This window comes from Carassius gibelio, chromosome A7, assembly GCF_023724105.1.
Source record: "Carassius gibelio isolate Cgi1373 ecotype wild population from Czech Republic chromosome A7, carGib1.2-hapl.c, whole genome shotgun sequence".
NCBI lineage: Eukaryota > Metazoa > Chordata > Actinopteri > Cypriniformes > Cyprinidae > Carassius > Carassius gibelio.
In genome coordinates this window covers 27,219,256-27,241,329 of record NC_068377.1, presented here as the reverse complement: position 1 = coordinate 27,241,329, position 22,074 = coordinate 27,219,256, and the positions used below count along the sequence as shown (strand labels likewise).

At 38.0% G+C, this 22,074-nt stretch overlaps 1 protein-coding gene across 2 annotated transcripts; it reads right to left on the bottom strand.

Annotated features, from left to right (window-relative positions):
- Nucleotides 1-2,403: 2,403 nt before the first annotated feature.
- Nucleotides 2,404-22,064, bottom strand: LOC128017027 (tripartite motif-containing protein 66). Of its 2 annotated transcripts, none has more exons than XM_052602082.1 (18): nt 21,705-22,064; nt 17,687-18,020; nt 16,908-17,073; nt 14,732-14,861; nt 14,382-14,498; nt 14,019-14,133; nt 13,659-13,805; nt 13,248-13,365; nt 11,925-12,568; nt 9,134-9,340; nt 7,959-8,040; nt 7,749-7,833; nt 7,016-7,196; nt 6,277-6,938; nt 6,070-6,190; nt 5,826-5,900; nt 5,577-5,729; nt 2,404-3,945 (listed from the first exon to the last, which is right to left on the bottom strand). In XM_052602082.1, exons 2-18 carry the CDS (start codon nt 17,693-17,695, stop codon nt 3,706-3,708), a joined length of 3,252 nt encoding a protein of 1,083 aa, XP_052458042.1. In that variant the 5' UTR covers nt 17,696-18,020; nt 21,705-22,064; the 3' UTR covers nt 2,404-3,705. The 2 variants fall into 2 exon arrangements, with proteins under 2 accessions (XP_052458042.1, XP_052458043.1); XM_052602083.1 differs by having other exon boundaries at nt 7,959-8,037.
- Between the last annotated feature and the right edge of the window lie 10 nt (nt 22,065-22,074).

Sequence of the window (22,074 nt, the reverse complement as noted above, 5' to 3'; positions counted from 1 at the left end):
TGGCAAATCTGTCTTGCATCAAGTATGCTATCTCTCAATTATCTGGGCGAACATGTTAGCCCCAACAGCAAAGTTCTCAGTGCCAACGTACAACTGGGCCAAGAATGTCATCCATATTTTGATTGCAGGGATCAATTCCTTTTAAAGTGGAGAGCAGCAATCAATTTTCCCTCTTTTCCAGAACAGTTCCAAAAAATTGAAAGATGTTCAGCCATCCAAACTTCAATTTCAAGGGCTGCTACACTGGTCAGGGAGTCTTTTTTCCGCAGTCCTTTTTTCTCTCTCTCTCTGTGTCTTTTCATTCTTCAGCTGAGTTCACAGCAGTCCCATTATTATTCTGTTATGTTTCATTTGTTTTTTCTCATTCGAGGACTCACAGACACTTTAGAAATACAAAAGCTCAAAGTGTGCCTGGCACCACAAATATGTGGCATATATCAGGCTTAGTCCATTTCATTACTGAGTATATCGCTTTAGACAGAGTGGAATTCTCAGTGAGACTAAAAAACAGAATACCACTCAAGTTGCTCAAGTTAAAAAGCTTGCAAAGACGACCTGAAAACAAGCAATCACTGACAGAAAAAAAAGAAATTGTGATTATGAAATGGAAGTATAGCTATTATGATTATGAAACAGAAGGAAGCTGCACACAGATGTGAATCAATCATGGTGAATGCAAGTTAAAGTTTCATAAGACCTCACCTCACAATATTTTATCGGTTCTAAAACATTTGTTAGAGCTATAAACTTTCTCATTTGCAAAGGCCTAAATATTGATTCTATTAGACTGCAACATGTTATGAAACATTTTGCTTATTTACTTTTCGTAATTATTTACATATTCCAAATGCAGTTGCATGTCTAATCACAATCAATTATTTCAAAAGGCACACAAAATAGGCAAAAATTGCCCAATAAACTACAAGAAATTATTACCTCCCTTAGGAGTCATTATAAATGAGTACTCAAAGCTGGGGGGGGGGGGGGGTCGGGGTGCCGAGGGCAGCAGCTGTATCTCATGAGAAGAAGAGAAAAGTGGGATTTAAAAGCTGCCAGTAGAGTTATTGCATCATGTCTGTGTTTAGTGCAGCCTTGTGGGGGCTCTGCTCTTATCCCCCATCTTTGAGACAATCAGGGATGTAATCCTGCAGGTACTGGGGGTATTCTCCAAGACCCAGACCCAGACCCAGACTGATTTAAGTGTCATCAGGAAGCTGTCAGTTAAGATGAGCCAGGAAATGTCTGCTGGGGTTAATACGCACAGTACCTTTCCAGGGAAACTCAATTTGTAAAGGAAAACTGAAGAAAATGATCACCCTTTTAGATAGCATCAAAGCTCACTTAATATCTTTTTATCTGAAGATTGTCCCGTACGTGAGCCTGTGAGATTACAGCAAGAATCAAATTATTCATCTGCGTTTAGTATAGTATATTCGTCTTGCGTGCAGAATTATTTGATGCTTAATTTCTTTTGTATACAGTCTTGATTGAAGATATTACTAAAGAAAGAATAGAAATTGAACTACTGCTATTTTAAAAAAGCAATGCACAAGTCATTAATCAAACTGATGTCATACTAAGCAACAGCCTTGATTTCAGAATCTTGAACTAAAACAGTGACATGTTTCCCTCGTGCAGAAGACATATGCATTTTGTTTTCACATATCAAACACAAAGTGGAAAAACCTCATTTTGATTTAGCGTGGCCGGTGGAGATGGCATCCGTATGTTTTTCCCTTGTAATGAAATTATCCAGGGCCCTCTTCTTGGCTTATGCCCTCCGTGCTGTTGGATGGCCAGACCTTATTAATCTGTCAGAACTCCACATGCAACAATACAGCCTCCAGAATCTCCGGGAGCTCAAGCAAGTGTCTGCTCTGTGGGAAAAAGCCCTCACAATACTTATTATAGTGTTCACATGCTCACAAAAGGAACACCAGTGAGTCACATACTCCACTCAGACCGACACCAACACTGCACTTCTGCAACTCTCTTGCTTTTAGAGCTCTATTTCCACAAGTAATGCTTTAAAAGTTGAAATGATTTTTAATCAGTTCCCTGCAAGTAACATTGAATTAGAACATGTAGTTGGAACAGACCTGTTTTCAAATGTGTACACAAGTGTGTCAGAGATGTCGGTCTTTTGTGTAATGGAATTACACAGATTCTAAAGCTATTGGATGCTGAACTTGTCGAAAAGTTGTCTAAAGTTTCAGTCTGTTAACCCATCCAACACTTATAAAAATCAGTAACACATTCAGAAAAATCTATTTTATAATAAATATGCTTTGTGTATATGCCTTTAGGGATTTAAGTGTTTAAAAGCTGCATGTCTACCTGAGCTAATGCCAATTTCCCTAAACTGTAAATGTCACAAGAAAATTAATGATGCAGTAGGAAGGGTTTGTTGACACAGCAAATTATATTGAAAAATTCCAGATGTAGTTTTAACCTCTATTTTGCACATTTCAATCAAAGCTAGAAGTTAACAGTTGTTTTTGGAAAAAGCAATTACTTGCATGATTCATTTGTGATCAAATTTACTTTTGGCAGGCCATTGGTGATAATACTAGAAAGGCCAAAAAACAAAAACATCACTCAGATATTTCTTTGGTGACTTCAGCGCACCAATATGTAAGGCTTGGATTTAAATTCTGCAAAGTCTTAAAGGTTAAATCGGCAACATTTCATCCATAACTGACTTTATATTTAAATAAGGTGCATTTGAAAACATGAAAACATTAGGGAGAAGCAATGTTGTTTGTATAGCAGAATGAAACATCAAAGTATGAATTGCATATTTACACCATACAGTATATATATTTTAAGACTAAATACAATCCAGCTAAAGATAGTTAATAGCATTATTAGACGACCTAACATGATCTGCACAGCAATTTCAGCAATTAAGACCAGTATTACAAAATTCAGAAGACATACGAATATCAAACCTGTTCGTGAACCACATGGAGGAACATGCTGGACTAAAAAGTGTTCCATACATCTGTGAAAAGAGACTTATTTTGTCTCATTAGTCAATGCGCAATTAAAAGATTCATTTAAAACATCACAGTTGTGTAGCAACAGCCTAATATTATCCCTCTTTAATTCTAAAAAGGGTTTGTGGGTTTCAGTCACATTACGCACATCCTCCTGCTGCTGAAAAAGTCCAATATGAACTAATGTGTTGCCACGGGCTATATGAAGTGCTCCCTCTACAGGTCAATAAAATCATCACAGTAAAACAGTACCTCAAAAAGTACCTCATTACAAGGGATATTTGGATAAAAAGAGGAAGGAAATTTAGAGCAATTATATTGTATAATATTACCAGTGAATGTTGCTTATCTATATATTTACTAAATAGCAGTTGCCAGCAACCAGTCAGCTATCAAATTGATTGTACAATTTCATGTAAGTATAAGCGCTGGAATAAATACTAGTGCAAGACCTTAGGCGAAATCTGGAGATATAGGCTTATATCAACACCTACCCACAGCTACAGATAACAGCATAACACATTAACAGGATATAATGTGTGAGATTAGTCCTCAGAAAAAGCATGTACTGTATTTCAACATGAATCTTACAAAAGCAAGTCAACCAGGATGGAAAACTAAGAGCAAGTTGGTCAAATGTCTCTGTACATGTATATATATATATATAGAGAGAGAGAGAGAGAGAGAGAGAGAGAGAGAGGCACATCTAATAGTGATTTCTCCTCCAGTTGAGGGAGTGCCTTCTCTTCCTCTTCCTGTGGCTCTGCTCTTTTCTCTCTGGCCAGGGAAATCCAGTCACCATGGCTCTCTGCAGCTCCTCATGATCCTCATTGTCTGAGTCCTCCTCCTCCTGGACAGGGCAGGTCAGATCTGGGAAAACCTCCCTCAGTTTGGATGTAAAAAAGGACTGTAGACTATGGCCTGCCTGAGCCACCTCTGAGTCCGGCTGGAGAGAGAAAGCAGCATTGTCAAGATCTGCAATTTCTGACCTCTTAAGATCTAGAGACATCCATATGCCCAAGCATATTCCTACACATATTTAATAGTATATCTAACTAAAGTACATGATTCTGCTACATGCCAATAATGCCCTACCATCTTGATGATAAGTCCATCAGTATCTACAAAAAAAATATATTGTTTTCTACAAGATAGAAAGTTATTAAATGTAGGGAGTATCTTAAATGTGCTTTATTTTTATAAGCATATATTTAACTAAATATTACGGAGCCCCGCACATGACATGCAGGAAAAAATTGTAGGCTAAATCGTGTGTAAGATTTACTAATTTGTTTCCTCAATGTACTAAAATGTGCACACGATTACTATTGCATGCCCTCATTTTACTATTTAGCTCACTCGATTTATAAATCGTGCCCACAATTTGCTAATTCGTTCCCTCGATTTGCTAAATTGTGCGCACGATTTAGCAAATCAAGGGAACGCAATAGTAAATCGAGGGAACGCAATAGTAATCATGTGCATTAGTAAATCGTGTGCACAATCTATACATTTTTTCTTGCATGTCATGTCCTGGGCTCCGTAAAATATATTGAGGTCCATGCTAAAAACAAGAAAAAAAAGGGTTAATAAAAATATAAAAATATACATTAAAGGTTTTGTGTTTCTGAAAAAAGTATCTTATGCTCACCAAGGCTGCATTTATTTGATCAAAAATGTAATTAAAACAGTATATTATTACAATTTAAAATTACTTTTCTATTATAATATATTTTTAAATGTCATTTATTCATTTGAGAGCAAAGCTGGATTTTCAGAAGTCTTCAGTGTCACATGATCCTTCGGAAATGATTCTAACATGCTGATTTGGTGCTCAAAAACACTTATTATTCATATGATTAGGCATATGAAATCAGTTTTTGCTGCTTAATATTTTTGTGGAAAACATGATAAACTACAAACCTACAAGTAGTTTGGGGTAAGGTTTAACAAAAAAATAAAAATAATAAAAATAATATTTATATTCAGCAAGGACTTAGGACAGTAAAGACATCTATTTCATTTAAGTTACAAAAGACTTCTATTTCAAATAAATGTTGTTCTTTTAAACATTCTATATTCATCAAAGAATCTTGAAAAATGTATTAGTATCCACAAAAATATTAAGCAGAACACCAATTATAATTGTTAAATAATCGAGCACCAGATGAGAGTATTAGAATGCTTTCTGAAGGATCATGTGACATTGCTACACTGCCACATACTCTTGGTAATGTAGTGTACAAGAAATGAAGATGGATTTGGAGGAGTAGCCACATTATATTCTTGTAATTTGATTGACAGGATTAGATGAACAAACTCCTCCCAAACGTACATTCAGAGCTTCATTTATTCTACAATGCAAATACACAAAATAAACACAGATGAGTGTGTTTTTTTTTTTTTTTACCTTATCTATTCAAAATTTAATTTCAGCTAAATTAAACAGGATATTAAAAAAGCAAAACATAATCATTACATCAGTATGTGGTCTGAACGTGAATCAGTTCTGAAATTAAATATTCCCCGCTAATGACTAGGAGGAGGAAGATTAACAAAATAAAGCATTTCACTCACGTAGTTGAACTTGGCACAGTTTTTGAACATGAGCAGGACATCAGCCACAAACTCTTGCGGGGAACGATAGTGTGTGTTGCCGGTTCTGCTGAGCCTGTTCCGAATGACAGACAAATCCATGGGTTTCTTGATGATCTGATAATAATGACGGGCCTAAAAATAGATAAAGATAAAAAATGAACAGATGGAAAGATAGATGAAAGTATCATCTACAAATACATAATCACAAGATATTCATTTTAAAATTACCAGAGGGCTGACAGGCTCGTGGAACGGGGCGCTGAGAATGTTGCTGAGGATCAGCAGCGTCAGCTTCTCGCATTTCTGTGATCAAACAGACAAGCCATCAGTCAACAGAGATATTTGACGTTTGTTAGACACGCTGTAAAACTCTTGAGGGAGGAGCTTTTTTTGGATTTAGACTCCCAGACCTCTGAGGTCACAGGATTAGTCAGAGCTAGGCCAGATGAGACTTGACATCCCCTTCACTTACCCTCTGGTCACACGCCGACAGCCCATATGCCAGCAAAGCTGTGGACATCTGGTCACTCTCACAGTCATATTCCACCTCTGGCTGCTCCACATCCCTGCACAGGGTGCAAATCCAGTCGCCTCTGTGGAAGCCCGAGATGATACAGTTAGTTTCAGCAGTGTGTAAAGACACAGGTGGACATGTGAAGTAGGAGGGAGAATGGCTTACATGGGGAAACTATGGAGAGGGGGGACATGGCATGACAGGTGAAAGACCTTGGGGCAACGGTCACAGCAGAGAAGGTCTCCTCCGATGAGACAGACTGCACAGAAGTCCTCATTCTCTATCTCAGGGCTTTCAGCTGCAGGTTCTGATACAGTCTCAGAGCCGGAGACAGGTGGGAGAACCGGCTGCTCGGCTTCCCATTCAGACTCCGGTTCAAGATTCAGAGTCACTTCGGCTGTGGAATCTGGATCCGATTCAAATTCTTGTTCAGAAGCTGAGAGCGCCGATTCAGAAGGCTGCTCCGAAATCACATCCGATTCAAATTCGACCTGCAGTTCAGATTGGGAGCTCGGATCTGAATCCTGCAGGAGCTCCGATTCCACGTCTGCATCCGAGCCCAGTTCGGCCTCTCTTATGGATTCAGTTTGGAAATCATAACCTGTCACTGATCTGAGTTCAGATGGGGAGTCTATTTCTTCAGTGTCAGGTTGTAAGACTGGATCTGAATCATTGGAGATGGCTAGTACCCCGGACTCTTGGGTTATGTTGCAAAATTCTTGCACAGGAGGCTGAGAAACCTCAAGGGAGCCAGATGACTCTGGTGATAGCTGCTCTGTGGGTGACACGCTGTCCTCTGTCTGAACTGACTCCTTATCCAAAGTTCCCTTGAAGGACATTAATATTATTAACTGTGAGATGATACAAAACCTAGAAAAGCATTTCAGCAACTTTAAAATGATACCTGAGAAGTGACCTTTCTCTCTAGCACCCTGTAGACAGTTTCTTCAGGTTTGAGTCCAGGCTCAGTTTGAGAAGTAAGGTCTGTGCCCTGATGGTTCTGCGGAGGATGTCGTGACACTAGGATCTTGAGTCGCTCAAGACACACAACTGGAACCTTCGAACCATCGGAGGCTTCTTTGTCACTGTAGGAAAAAAATTAGAATAATTCAAGGTACATTTCCAATGTTACTATTAGGGCTGCACAATCAATACAATACAATACAATATAAATGAAACCAAAACTGTGTATGGCTTCGTGTGGTGTTGCATTCTTTTACAAAGGAGTTTCTCAGAGCTGCTCAGTTCACTGTAAATGCTGTTGCACATGAGTTTGGGTCACTTGTATCTTACCATACTTAATCAGAACCATTTATAGTTATTACGGTATGGGAAATTTTTCAGTTTTTACAAATGTATTTATTAATAATATAAAATTTTCCTTAATACTTTTATTTTACAGTGAAATATTATAATAGTGTTATTTATTTTATTGTTTCATATGAACAAAGACAATAAAATAATAACAACAATAATAACCAATAATTTCGTAGCAATAAAATATTAATAATTAATATTATTTTAATTATTTTTAGACATATTGATATTTAAACACAACATTTTTGCCTGAATTGTGCAGCCCTACAAACAAGCGCAGTAAACCTGTAGCTTTTTCTAATTTAATTTCTAAATTCTACCTGCTATCCGGATCCTCTCGAGAAAATCTTTTCTTCTTTCTGGTTTTCTGTTTTCTGTTTTCATAGGCATATGCATAAACGTTATCTGAAACCAGGGAAAATGTCATTAAGACTGTTTAATCCACTACGAAATGTCCTCATTATGTGTATTTCTATTGCAAGTTGAACATGAAAAAAAGCTTATATGGAAATCATAAGAGGCCTCTTAACCTGGTTCAGACTTGTAGGTGGTCAGAGAGGATGCAGTGTGTCCTGGGATCATCTCAGAAGCATCGGGTTGTGCACAGACCTGCTGAGATTAACCAAAACAAACCCAGATTAAAGAAATTAACAGCAAAATCTAAATTCTGAAACGCTGCCACTTTGACGACAGGTAATGGATGCAGTGATGTCACAACATCATCATTCAGACTAAATCAGCAGATATCAATATGAGCCAACAGTGAACTTGTTAAACCAAATACAATCAGTTATGTGGGCTGCTGCATCTAATTTGTTCTCTAACAAAAGGGGTTCAACGAACTGTTTCCAAGACAACAGTTATCTCTTTTGATGTACATCATCTGGCTTATCCCTTAAAAGGCAAGCAATAGAGCTGTGTACACTGGAACAAATGTGTTTTGGACTGTATAACAGACATGTTTGAAATGGACATTAAAAGGAATCGTAATGAAAAGCACATCAGGACAACAGCCTTTCATCCATGTCAATTATTATTAATATTAATATAGTGAATAATTCATACTAATATACTATTGTTATCTTTCTAGAAATATATTTTCAAAAAAGTTTGTGGGGTCCGTGTTTAACATTACGACTACGCCAAAAGGCTATAACAAAATCCCTATACTGAGAAAAAAAAAAAAAAACACTTAAGTGGTGAAAAATTTTAACTCTTGATAGTGCATTTCACAAATAATTACAAATAAATAGTAATTAAATTTTGACTGAACTAATATGTTCTTGTAAAACATTCTAATAATGTTTGGTTTAAGTACAACTTTGAATTTTTGTTTAGTTTTTTCACTATATAAAAAAATGCAGAGCTCTGGGACAAAACTCACATATATAGTGGCTCTCAACCTTTCTCAAAGGCCTCGCAATTTCCACAACAATGTAAATAAAGTGTACTGCACTAATACAAGTCTCCATGTCTACACTCTTAAAAACATCTCATAAAATGACATTTTGACATTGTTGGTTCCATGAAGAATCTTAACATCCATGGAATCTTTCCATTCCACAAAAGGTTTTTCACAGTCCACACTAAGAAAAAACATGATTCTTTTAAGAAGTGTTTGGGGAACCAAAAATGATTCTTCTATGGCATCGCTGTGAAAAGAGGGTATGTCTGTCTCGTCACGTACTGTATATAAAAAGTTTACCTGCTGTGTTGTACATCCCTGGTCCCCTGCCACTGTTGCCAGGCTATGAGCAGCCCTGTTCATCCTGGCTTTACACAGACTTTTACGAGGTCCTCTGGGTCCTTTTGAGGTGCTCTGAGACCTGGAAGCCCTCTTTGAACCGGAACGGCTCTGGCCTTTACATCCTCGGCCTTGAGCCAGCGTGAATGTCTCCAGCGCTGAGGATCTCTACGGAAGAGAGCCAAAGTCTCATTAGCGCAGCGCTAGGCTAAAAGTGATCTCGACAGCATATGCGGCACACTACAACCATAGCAACAGTGACAACAGAGGACATGAAGGTGAGGAACAACAACCTTGAGTGTGACAATGCACAGTACCTACACTAGTTTGGAGTAAAAGAAAGAACAATCACATCTATCAAATGCAGAGAGAAATGTGCCGCATCTCAGAACACTACAAAATAATTCTCCTGATAATATATGACTTAGTTACAGCACCAATTATCGTATGTAAATCCCACATCTGGGGCATGGAAGGCTTCTTTGAATAAGCAGCATTAACACATCAGAGATTAGACTTTCTCTCCTCCATGGCCCTCTTCTTCTCTTGTCATCATTTCACTAATGCGAGAAGTTCTAGAAAAGCCCAAGCGACTGCATCCTTCACTAACGCGACAAATGTCAGAGTAGGAGGCAGCAGCCCGTATGCTCGACGTAACCCCTCCTCCATCTGTCTTTTAGCACTCTTGGTTTTTTTCCTCCCTCTCTTTTCTCTCGTAATTACCTCAGGATTAAAAACACTCACCTGATAGAAGCCCAGGAGGAGAGGGTGGAATAAATCGAGCTGTGGAGAGTGTCTTGCAAGCGTGTGTGGGAGCAGAGAGAAGGTAGGAGGTCTCAGAGACTTTAAAGGTAATCGTGTGGGCTCTACAGCGAGATGAAGAAAAATGCAACAGCCGGCTCCTTCAATTCCCTTAGCTTCTCATTAATGCCAGGTTAAGTAAATATGTGGTTGCACCCAAGTGCTTTTCCCTCTCCCTTTAATCATGTCACAGTTATGTGCTGAAGATGATACATAAAAAACATTTGCCTCTGGAGTGCCAAATCTTACAGGGGAAACTGATTTTGATTGGTGTTTGTCCTAGGAAAATGTATTAAAATACTGATATCATGAGATCTAATAATAACTTCTATTGCCTGATTTTGTTCTCATCCAATAAAGCTTAAGGAGTGGTTGCTGAGCAGAGCAAGTTTGTGTGTGTGTGTGTGTGTGTGTGTTATTGTGTGGTCTTGATTGTTTCTGAGCTCACACCACAGTTGTCCTCACTTATGTCTCACCATCTGCTTGCAGATGTGTTGTCAGCGGCTGTCAAGTTGAAAACACATTACAGCCACATAAATAGAGATGATGCTGCCTGTAATGATTCAATTTCCTCTTTCTAAATTAGTATTGAGAGTGGTGGAGCATGTTGCGATGTTGAGTTCAGTGTTCTCACGCTGTCACCATCTCTAAATACACTTAAAGCACAAGCACAACATGTTCAAAAATTAAAAATAAATAAGAAACTACAGTAAATGGGTGACATGAAGTGTGATAGTTAGTTACAGTGGTGACCACTCCATGTTGGAAGTGCTATACTTCAACTAAAACTATTTTTCATTAATCATTAATTGTTTTTAATATATTATGAATTATTATTATTATTATTATTATTATTATTATTATTTAATATAAAGTATGCAATACTTTGAACACAATAGTTAAAATAATAATCAATAATAATATAATACACACATATATATAATAAATAATATTAAAACATTTATTTTCATTATTGATTTATTACTTGTCATTTTTATGACCTCATACAGCTTAAAAACATATGCCTCATATAACCTCATTGTAAATACAAAATATTTTTACTATATTTTTTGCTTACAAATACTACTGGAGTATGAAAATGTACATAATATTGATAAACTGTACAAAAATTACCCATGGATATTATTAATTTACATTACTTTTCATGTAATCTAACTAATGTAACTAATCACATTACTTATTCTTAATATTTGTTTTAACATGTTTGCATCATGTCCAGAGTTTGCATTTGAATACTTTTATTCAATTTGAGGAATACTGAATCTGTTTTTGAAATTTAGTCTAGAATTAAACATTATATAAACATCATGTTTACACAGCACGCATACAATGCCTCTGCACTCACTCTTGATTTCAACACAAGAGCTGTCAGTAAGTACATGAGAAAACAGGGTAACTAGCGTTAATTATTTGAAAAAGTTAAGCTTATTTTCTTATAAATCAAAAAGTAATGCATTACTTTACTAGTTACTTGATGAAAGCAGACTCGCATTACTTATAATTCTTTACCCCCAACACTGGCTGCACCGCAGGAAAAGTGAGTTCTTCAAATGTTATATGCTAATAATATTTATGATGACCCGTAGCTTTGCTGTAAATGCATAATTTACATTCATTCAGCCATAATAGTTTTATCCTAAAATCTTGACACTGAAAAACTAATTATCAGCTATTAAAAAATCTGAGTCAGTATACTGTAAGGACCCCACACTTCAGTTCTCTTCAATGCTTTAGCACACTTGCAGTGCTCCTCAATGGCCTTTTCATCTGCTAGGACTTGTGGTGTAGACCAGTAAACAGCGTGGTTGACATGCAACCTTTGCAAGCACAAAAGAGCTCCAGGCCTGAGGATTGTGGTCAGCACTGAGCACACTGAGAGCAAAGGTATTGCTATGCAAAAGGCAGATAAACACACATTAATTAAACTCACCCTGTCGTCACTGATGCGAGCAATGATAGGCTGCAGTTCAATCATAGGCTGGTTGCTGGTTTCTGTATTCATCTGCACTTGAGCCTGATTGTGGACCTGCAGCAGCTCTCTGTCTGGTGATGCTTCTTGCCCTGTGGTTGCTTCATGTGCAGATGTTTGCTCTCTTTCACAGGGAGCCTGGCCTGGTGCAGAGTTTCTGCCATCCATGGCAGCTTGGTTGGAATTAGCAGGGAGCGGATGGTTGTTGGATCCGACTGGCTGCCTAGGTGAAGCTGAGCTGACTCCATGCTGGACAAGCTCAGATCCAGGGTGTGAGGTGGACGGCTGTATAGGCTGAGCTCCTGGTGGATGCCCTGGGACAGATGCATCAGCCTCCCAGCAGCTGTGAAGGGACGGCGGGGAGCTCCGCCTGGTGGCCTGAGGACATTGAGCAGGGAATTTATCCAAAGAGATGGACTGAGTAGGTCTGCAGTGAAGGCAGCAGAGCTGGGGCTGGCAGAAGGTCTGGCAGGCGCAGCCAGGGTCATGCACTGCATGGCACAGAGGAGGTATTGCTATGCATGGGACAGGCTGGGGTCGCAGGATACTGGGATGACCCACAACCTCTGAGTATGAACGACTTCCACCATCAACAACCAGCTGACCTAAAGCAAGCAAGAATGATTAAAGAGCTTGCACGGCCACAGATATTCCTCAAACATTGACGTTTTCTTCTTGTCCACCAGTGTTAATCTAGTGGTGAATGCGTAAGAAAGCTTATTTCTATGTCCTCAGTGATAAGGAAGACAAGACAAAAACATGCACATTATTGATAAATTGTAATTCTCATTATTTTTTGGTATAAATAATATTTTTTTAGAATTAGAATGATTCTAATTAAAACTTACTGCTAACAAAGATATGATACATGTTTTTCTGATACATTTTAGGATTGGCTAATTATTATGACGAAGAATATTTTCATTAAAAGTTATAACTAAAACAAAAAAGTGTGGTCTTTTTAAGGAAAATTAGTTGTAAGCTCATTTAATAAAAAAATGTCCATTCCGAATTAACAGAAGTGATAATGCCATCATATTTGTATACTGCATTGTGATTGGTCTACTTTTATAGTCACTTTTATACAGCCGCCAAATTGAATTTACACAGAACCAGTCTAAAACCAACTTTAAAACAAATTTTTAAGTTTGAGGGCTTGAAATTTCCTTCAGGATGTGCAAATCTAGTTTAACATGATAAATGTGTAATAAAGTGTAATAAAGTACAGATGTAAATGGCTTTAAAAATAACCATCTAATGCCCTTGCCCAATAGCTCAGCTTACCTAAAGTGGACATCTGCTTGGTCCAGAAGCTGGCATCCCAGTTAAACTTGATTTTCAACTGGGTCCAAGCCTCTGAGAGCATCAGTGGTTCCAGTAATTGCTGCATCTGAAGAGCAATCTGACAAATGAATAATAGATCAAACCTCATGATAACAGAACTCTGAGTTATAAATATTGCATGCAATTCTGGCAGCGAAACTGAAACTCTTTCTGCAATGTTTCTCTATTTTTATGTTTGTGAGAAAATGATCAATGCTAGTTCTAAGAGATCTAAATGCAGCCGCAAAAAAAGAGGTGACGCTGCTTTAAACTAATAGTGCTGACATCATTTTGAGACATGCCAGAAACTTAGCAGGCAGCTGCCAGAAACCTTAACATCTAAAGCCCACTTGGACGTTGAGAAACTCCTACCAGCTCTTTGCTGAATAGCAGTGGATTGCGTCTGTGGTGGGCTGTAGCCCAGGTAATGAAGTTCTGAACGCGTTCCAGCTGGCTGCACAGCTCTATGGCCCCCTGCAGCTGGTCCTCCAGTCGTTGCTTGAAATCGCTGGAGATACTCTGCAACCGGAAGACAACGACAAAAAACGTGGATCTCCTCACCACTTTTCCTAAGATCCCCATCTGCTTGGATATGTAGCTACTTGGCAGAGTCTGCCTACTTTGCATGATTCTGTTCTGCACACTCCATCACCAGTACATCCACGGTCAGATGGATGTTTGGAGACGGCACAGAAAGATGGAGGGAAGGGAAACGAGGGGAAAAGTAATTACCTCCAGTTGTTCTATTAATAGGTTGGCCCTTTTGTTAAGCTCGTTCATCATAATCATCTTAGCCATTTTTATCTGGTTCTCTGCCTTCCTCTGCGTGATCTTTATACCATGGAGCCTGGAAAGAAAAACGAACGAGGAGATGGTTGAGGATAGAAGGATAAACAAACCGATATGACCAGGATGCTTGAACATCTGCTGAAATCCCTCAGAGGAAGGAATGGATCTTGTCAAAGTCATTATGCTTGATATAAACTATGCTTGTTGTCTTAGGAATCCCAGCTGTTCACATTTTAGATGAGTAATGGAGACTTTAGCAGTGGCGGGATCATGGAGGTGGAATAGGTGCGAGCGATATCGTCTCACCTGCCCTGGATCTGTTTAGCGCTGCTCTCCACAGCAGATCTCTTTTCCTCCACTCGGGCCATGAGGTTCTGCAGGAGCCAGCGCTGGTCTTGCAGAGCTTTCCCAACATGCACCAGTCTAAAGATAAGCAACCAACAGCCAGTGAAACACCTTTGACTTTTAATGTTTACACAACCCATGCTCGAGAGCATATTTGTTGATACGTGAGAAAGTGGCCACCTGTTCTGTCTGCATCTTTATGCATGTGTTTAGGACAGTGTATGAGAGAGAGAGAGAAAGGGTTTGCATGTGTATGAGAGCACTGTGAACGTGGTCATGCGTGTCAGTGGGTATGTGTCCTCTAAGCATACCGATGGTCTTTGTGGGCGGACAGGTGACAGATGCTACAGGCCATGAGGTCGCACGTTTCACACAGGAGTTCCAGAGGCTCCTGTTTGTGGAGGGAACACATGACCACTGCATGCCCGCAGCAACCAGCTCCTGAGACACACAACACAACAGAAGAGAGGAAATGAGGGCCAAATAGCTGATTCCCATTAAGAACGCATTATCTGTAATCAAGAATCACATATTTCAAAGAAATGTTACAAATGTACAATGGAAAAATGCACAAAAACAAATGTGTTAGTAGGAGCATGTGGAATCTCTCACAGGTTTAATGAGCTTTTAAGTATGTTCAAATCATTTTGACCAATATGGAGCAAAATACCTCGCTGGCCTCTGTGAGTCACTCTCTATGCCGGCTTCATTTATTTTTAGTGGAGAAACAAAGCACGTCAAAATGCTTATAAATATTTCTGGACGTATAAATGCATAGTTTTTCCAACTAAAGAAAAACTGACAAAAATGGACCACAGACGAGCTTTGATCAATCAGTTAATGTCTCATTAAAAGCCCTGCCAATACGAGGAATGCAAGTCTACATTTGCTTTTGAAGAGCCAAATAAAGTATTGCTTTCAAGTGTGCCTTCGGAATGGCCCACATTTCACACACACCTAGCACTGGCCATTTAAAAAAATACCACATCAGATCAGAATGCTAAGTTTACATGATCGTGCAAACGACACACACAGACAAGTTTGAATTATATTATTATATTTTAAATTATTATAGTTACTGTAATTATTACAAATTACAAATTACACAAATTATTTTGTTGCTTTTCAAGAGCCAAATAAAGTAACACTTACTGCTTTTCATGTGTGAATGCATGCCCCAAAATTTCTGATATACTATACACCAAGCAATGGACATTTAAAAAAAATATCAGATCAAAGTTTCTTGATTGTATAAACTACCTACATAAAGTTTTTTTTTTTTATTTTAAATTTAATTTTACTTCAAATAATTATATTAGTTTTGTTACTTAAAAAAAATAAGAGATAAAGTATAAGACCTACCTACACAGACAGGGTTTATAACGATTTAATCATTTTATTTAAATTATAATAAATTAGTTTTTTTCTATAAGATTAACGTTAAATGATACATTCATATTTTATTTTTATTAAAAACAAAATTAATTAAAATGAAATCAGTTAATTGTATCTTATTTATCTTTAAAAAAAAAAATTTTCTTTTTTTTTTTTTTTTTCATCTGAACCTATTTGTTTATGTTTTAGATATACAATAAAACCCCAAAAGAAATGACCAGGGATGCCTGGCTGGGTTTTCAAGTGTTCTCCTGAAATTAGTTTCTTTGAATAAAGACATCTATAATAACCTGGGCTGAAGCAAACGCCGTCAACAAATAAATCAAACATTCTCATTTCCATTCCACTGTAGCAAAACTCCTAATCTAAATGTAACATTATTACTTTAACAGTCCCTTTGCATATATAATTCTGTGAGCAGCCAGGCAGAATGCAGAAATGAAGGCCCTCAATCGGCAGCAGCTGTCACAGTGGATATACAGTCTGTCCATCAGAAGCGCAGGCCGGCTGATGCTGTGACAGTGCAGGGTAGACAGAGACACACTGACACACTGCACAGGGAGAGATGTTAAAGTACGAGACCTAAAGCACTGCCTCACTGCATACTGGTGACCGACCACATCCTGTTTCATAGCCGCACGTCTGTTTCTCTCACACTCTACCACTCTTTCTCGCTCTCTTATCTTTCTTTTTCTTTCATTCTTTCTATCGCTCCATCTCTCATTTTCTGTGAGGACTTGTGGTGTCGTTATCATACATTAAGTGGATTCCAGAGCATCTTGAGAGAAAGCTGAGGAGTTTTGATAAAAGAAAGCTAGCGTTGGACAGACTGGCCAAAACTGTGCTGCATTTGCTTGAGAGAGAATCGGTTTTAGAAACTGGGTCGCATAAAAAATACAACACTACAATACATCACGGGATAATTATTCACACTTATTATAAAATGCATTATTCATTGACTTAGGTTAGAAAAATATGGTGCGGAGCTGATAATGTCCAGTGGCTAAGAGCAGAAATGTGCTAGCTAACTGCCAACCTGAGCTAAAAGAATAAAGTGATTAGAGATGGGTAAAAGAACGATTTTAGTCTTGCCTATTTCAGATGGTGATGGAGGGTCTCGCGGCTGGTGCTGTAGGTCGAACGGTTGACTGGAGCTTCTCTCGTGCTGATGCAGGTCTGTGCACTGGAAACACAGCCACTTGTTGCAGAAGGTGCACAAGCTCTGAGCCATCCTGGGCTCTGAACACTCAGAACAGCACTGCAGATACATTAAAAATGAATCTGATTCTTTTGCATTCCAGTAGAACAGGATTTGTTGACACACATATGAGAGGGGGTCTTATACTGTATGCTTACCCCCACAACAACTAGTCTAAGCAGGCATAAACTGAAGTAGCATCATTAAATATCTCAAGTAGCACTTCAACATATCAAAAGAAGATATTATGAAAGCCATCTAAGTGTTTTTTGTTCAAAGAGTTAAAGTAAATGTTGTTTCAGGCACGGTGACATTCAAAATATCTTCTATTGTGCTCTATGGATTAATCAGAAAGTCTCACAGGTTCATAAGCCAAGCATTGTCATAAAAAACTATATAAAGTCATTCTGAACCCCACACTTGCTGGGCTTTAATAACTCATTAGAAAGCAAAGCCGTCTGTTCAAAGAATGCCAAAAATATTCACATTTGCATTTCGCATTAGTATTCCCAAAAAGCATAACTAGCGAAACAATAACACATCATGCGTCATCTCTGTGTCACAAGAAGCTGCAGTTTGCCGATCACCTCAGTGTCAACCTCAAAGACAACCGAAATCGTGCAGAATCGAGCTCGCAAAATCTTTCTAAAAATTGAGTGCGGGACCATCTTACCTTCTCCATGGCGAAGGTGGGATCTGGATTCCTCTGCGTGTGCGCGTGAGAACGATTGCGTTATCCAGCCGAGCAGCTCTTGCAGCAGTGAGGCAAGGACACGGCAAGCCTCTGACACAGCTAGAGCTCCACACCACACTGTGACAGCTCTACCTGCGGCAGGAAGTAGTGCACACTGCACACTTTAACCCCAGCGGAGTAGACTCCTGAGCGCTTCTCCTCATGTGTCCTCAGCCGTGGCCAGTGCGTAGCTCTCCTCATTGGCTTCCTTCAGCTGCTTAGATCCCAAATCCTTCCCTCTGACAGCCACCATGATCCTTCTTCTTGAATAAGCCTGTTCATAATAATTGGGAATTAGGGAGGGCTGATAATTATTTTTTTTTTCTGGGACAAAATATCCCCGGCAGCTCTTGTTGCCAAAAATGGAAGGGGAGAGGTGCCAGATGACCTACAATATTTAAGAGAATTGCACGGAGGAGTGCAGGAAAAGGGTGTGATATGGATCGGTGATGAGGGAACACGTTGGTGCCCTCCTTCCTCACTTCCTTAGATCAGCACTAGTAAGGGACAGGTCCCTCCGGACCGGGGCCCGCTCCCACGTAACACGCTGAAACCGGGTCAGCCCTTTCCAGGAGCAGCTGGGAATTGAGATGTGCTCGCACAATGCCCTGCAAAGTGTGAAATCAATTATGATCATATCACACTTCCTCTTCTCAGAAGAATTTTGACGCATGAATTCCTCAAAATCTTTCACAGGTAGAAGTTCAACAACCAAATGCATAAAGGGGAAAAACCAATGCAGGTGGGCGGGCAAATGGTATTGGAGGAAACTAATGAAACCATGTGTAACCCGAAGTGACATCGGTGTCGTGCAGATCCCCTCTAAGAGACCCCCTCTACCACCCTGAGTCTGCCTGACAACAACCCCTGCAGCCTGACCTACAAATCTGACAACTCTCTCTTCCTCTAGAGCAGCTCATGGGAGCTTAAAACCATCCGATTCCCCATTGTGTACCCACAGACCCACTTTAAAACACAATTAGTCTACCCAGCCAGTCTTCCTCTTGTTCTTTGGGCAGACAGGCGTGCCTGCGTCTCACCGTCTTGCCTTCCATGCCACTCCATTTGGCTTTTAAAACGAAAAGCTCATGCACTCTCTCTCTCTCTCTCTCTTTCTTTCTTTCTACTACCAGAGAAGACTCCCTTTCTCCAGTAAGTGAATTCAGCACGAGTATCTTTCAGCCTGAGCAAGCACAGCCATCTCTAGAGAAAGTACATTAATAGAAACTTGAGAGGAGGTTCCTCCCCTGGAAGAACACCTTAGTAACATCCATTAACATCATTGGTTATGAGATCGTGACTGGGGAATGGCAGATTTGCCCATAGCAGATGGTAATGTCTCAGTACAGATTATTCAATTCATTACGTCTCCACTCATTACAAGTGAATGTTTATAATAGCCAATTGTCGGTTTGAAGATGGAAGTCTTAACATGCACAGATAAACAGGCCTTTTCTTGGTAATCTGAAAGAAAGAATTATACCAAAATGGTAATGAGTCATGTCCTTTATATAAGTGATACAAACGTAATCTAATGTTTAAATTACCACTGGGCCTCTGAGATCATTGTTTCCTTTTCATGTGTAAATATGCAGCCATTTGTCTAGTGAGACAGAACATTTAACCGTAGCATATTGCAATGATGTGATGTCCCATTAAACAAGTTACAAATAACCCAACAGCTGTCAGTCACATGATTTAGTGTGAAAATTTGGAGGGAAAAAATGCCAGTGTCTTCAAGCACATGAGAGGTTTCTGCATAAAGAGAGCTATTTAAAAAAAAAATGAACATGTATTGGGGAAAAAAATATCATTCTAACAGGTGAAAAGGAAGTGGAAACATAAAATAAAATAAATCATTTTGAGATAAAATGTAATGAGTTAAATATATATATATATATATATATATATATATATATATATATATATATATATATATACACACACACACACACACACAGTACAGACCAAAAGTTTGGAAACATTACTATTTTTAATGTTTTTGAAAGAAGTTTCTTTTGCCCATCAAGCCTGCATTTATTTGATCAAAAATACAGAAAAAAAACGTAATATTGTGATATATTATTAAAATTTAAAATAATTGTTTTTACATTTATTATACTTTAAATTATCATTTATTTCTGTGATGCAAAGCTGAATTTTTAGGATCATTATCACATGATCCTTTAGAAATCATTCTAATATGATGATTCATTATCAAAGTTGGAAACAGTTCTGCTGCTTAATATTTTTTCAGAACATTAATATTTTTTCATTTACTTTTTTAGGATATTTTGATGAATAAAAAATAAAAAAAATAAAATAATAAAAACTATGTTTTTAAAATATACATATTTTGTAATATTTAAAACAATATAAAAACAATATACACTACTGGTCAGTAATTTGGGGGTCAGTAATTTTTTTTATTTCTTCTTTTTAAATAACATCAATACTTTTATTCAGCAAGGATGTGTTAAATTGATAAAAAGTGATAGTAAAGAAAATATATTATTAGAATATATATTATTAGAAATTTGTTTTTAAGAATAAATGCAGTCCTTTTTAAGCTTTTATTCATCAAATATATTAGACAGCAGAACTGTTTCCAACACTCATAATAAATCAGAATATTATAATAAATTCTAAATGATCATGTGATAGACTGGATGTTACATGTGACACTGAAGGCTGGAGTAATAATGCTGAATATTCAGCTTTGTATCACAGGAATAAATTATTATTTTTTAAGTATAATCAAATAGAAAACTATTATTTTAAGTTGTAATAATATTTCACAATATTACTGTCTTTTCTGTATTTTTTGATCAAATAAATCTTGATGAGCAGAAGAAAATTCTTTCAAAAACATTAAAAATAGTAATTCCCAAACTTTTGGTCTGTTCTGTACACACACACACACACACACACACACACACACATATATATATATATATATATATATATATATATATATATATATATATATATATATATATATATATATATATATATTTATATTTCAGAATAAACAGAGCAGTATGTGTACATCACAGTGAACATGATGCTATATGCTATTTATATAAAGTAATTATTTAGACTTGAAAAAAGGAAGTAACTTTTTGGGGATGGGGGATGGGTGGCTTAGTGAATGTAAATTTTCATTCTATTATATTTAATTAATATTCATTTAAAAATGGATTTCACTCATAGGTTAGAATGTTCGTCACAGAGCGCATGTTGTCAAACAGACGCTAATAAACAAAAGCTACGTTAGCCCAAAGAAGGTAACCATAACGACACAGCGCTGCGCACGCGCATTCCAGTGCGGTGTGGTTAAGCTACTTTGATCCGTGAGTCATTGTGGAACTGTGGATCACTTTACAGACCTACAGAAATATATCACCAGAAAATACAATTCTAGCGTTAGTTTCAAAAAGACTTTTAGAACTGAGACTTTTAGTTCGTGGAGCCAAATTACAATTTGCGTTTCGAGACGAACCTGAGGACCTTAAGGCTATGATAAAATTCAACTCTTGAGGGAAACAAACTCTTGCTGAAGGATAAAAGGTCGTTATTTAAAATACCTCTAAACGATTATTCATAATGCGTCGTATTAATAATAATAATACAGACAATTATCTAATCTACTCCACAGTAATAGTCTACTTGTTTAAAATGAACACTGAAATGGTAGTTCATGATACGAAACACATATGCACATGTATAAGTTGTAATAGCTATTTCAAAATGCGCACCATAGACCCGTGCATTTTGGGGAGAATCTTCTCGCACACCTCAGAGATGGGATGGGACTCCACAAAATCCTGCACAAACTGCTCATATAACTGGCAACATTTGTGTTCAGCGCAGTATAGATAGTGAGTATAACCACACACTGACGATGCAAATAAAATAGTGATGAACGCATGCACACATAATAGAGTTTGAACCGCACCTTGCTTCTCTTGAGGAGGCACAAATCCAAAAAACATCCTTCTCCTCCTCCTCTTCGGCGGCCGGGAGATTGTAGCGATTTCAGCAATGATACACTGTCTAAACGGATTCACATCACCATATCCTTAAAAGTATTTCCAGCCCTGGAGACTATATTTCTTACACGCGTATGATTTTATTGCCTCAGAGCTGCAACTGTCAAAAGACAAAATCGTGCATGCATCTATACGCACAAGTTATGCGACCTGCTATGTGTGGAAGATGTCTAAAACGCTCACATAAACAAAGTTATAAGGAAATCGACCGCATTGTCAACCCTGTCCTTCACCTCCTGTATTTTTTCGTGATACGCACCCTGCGTTGCGCACTAA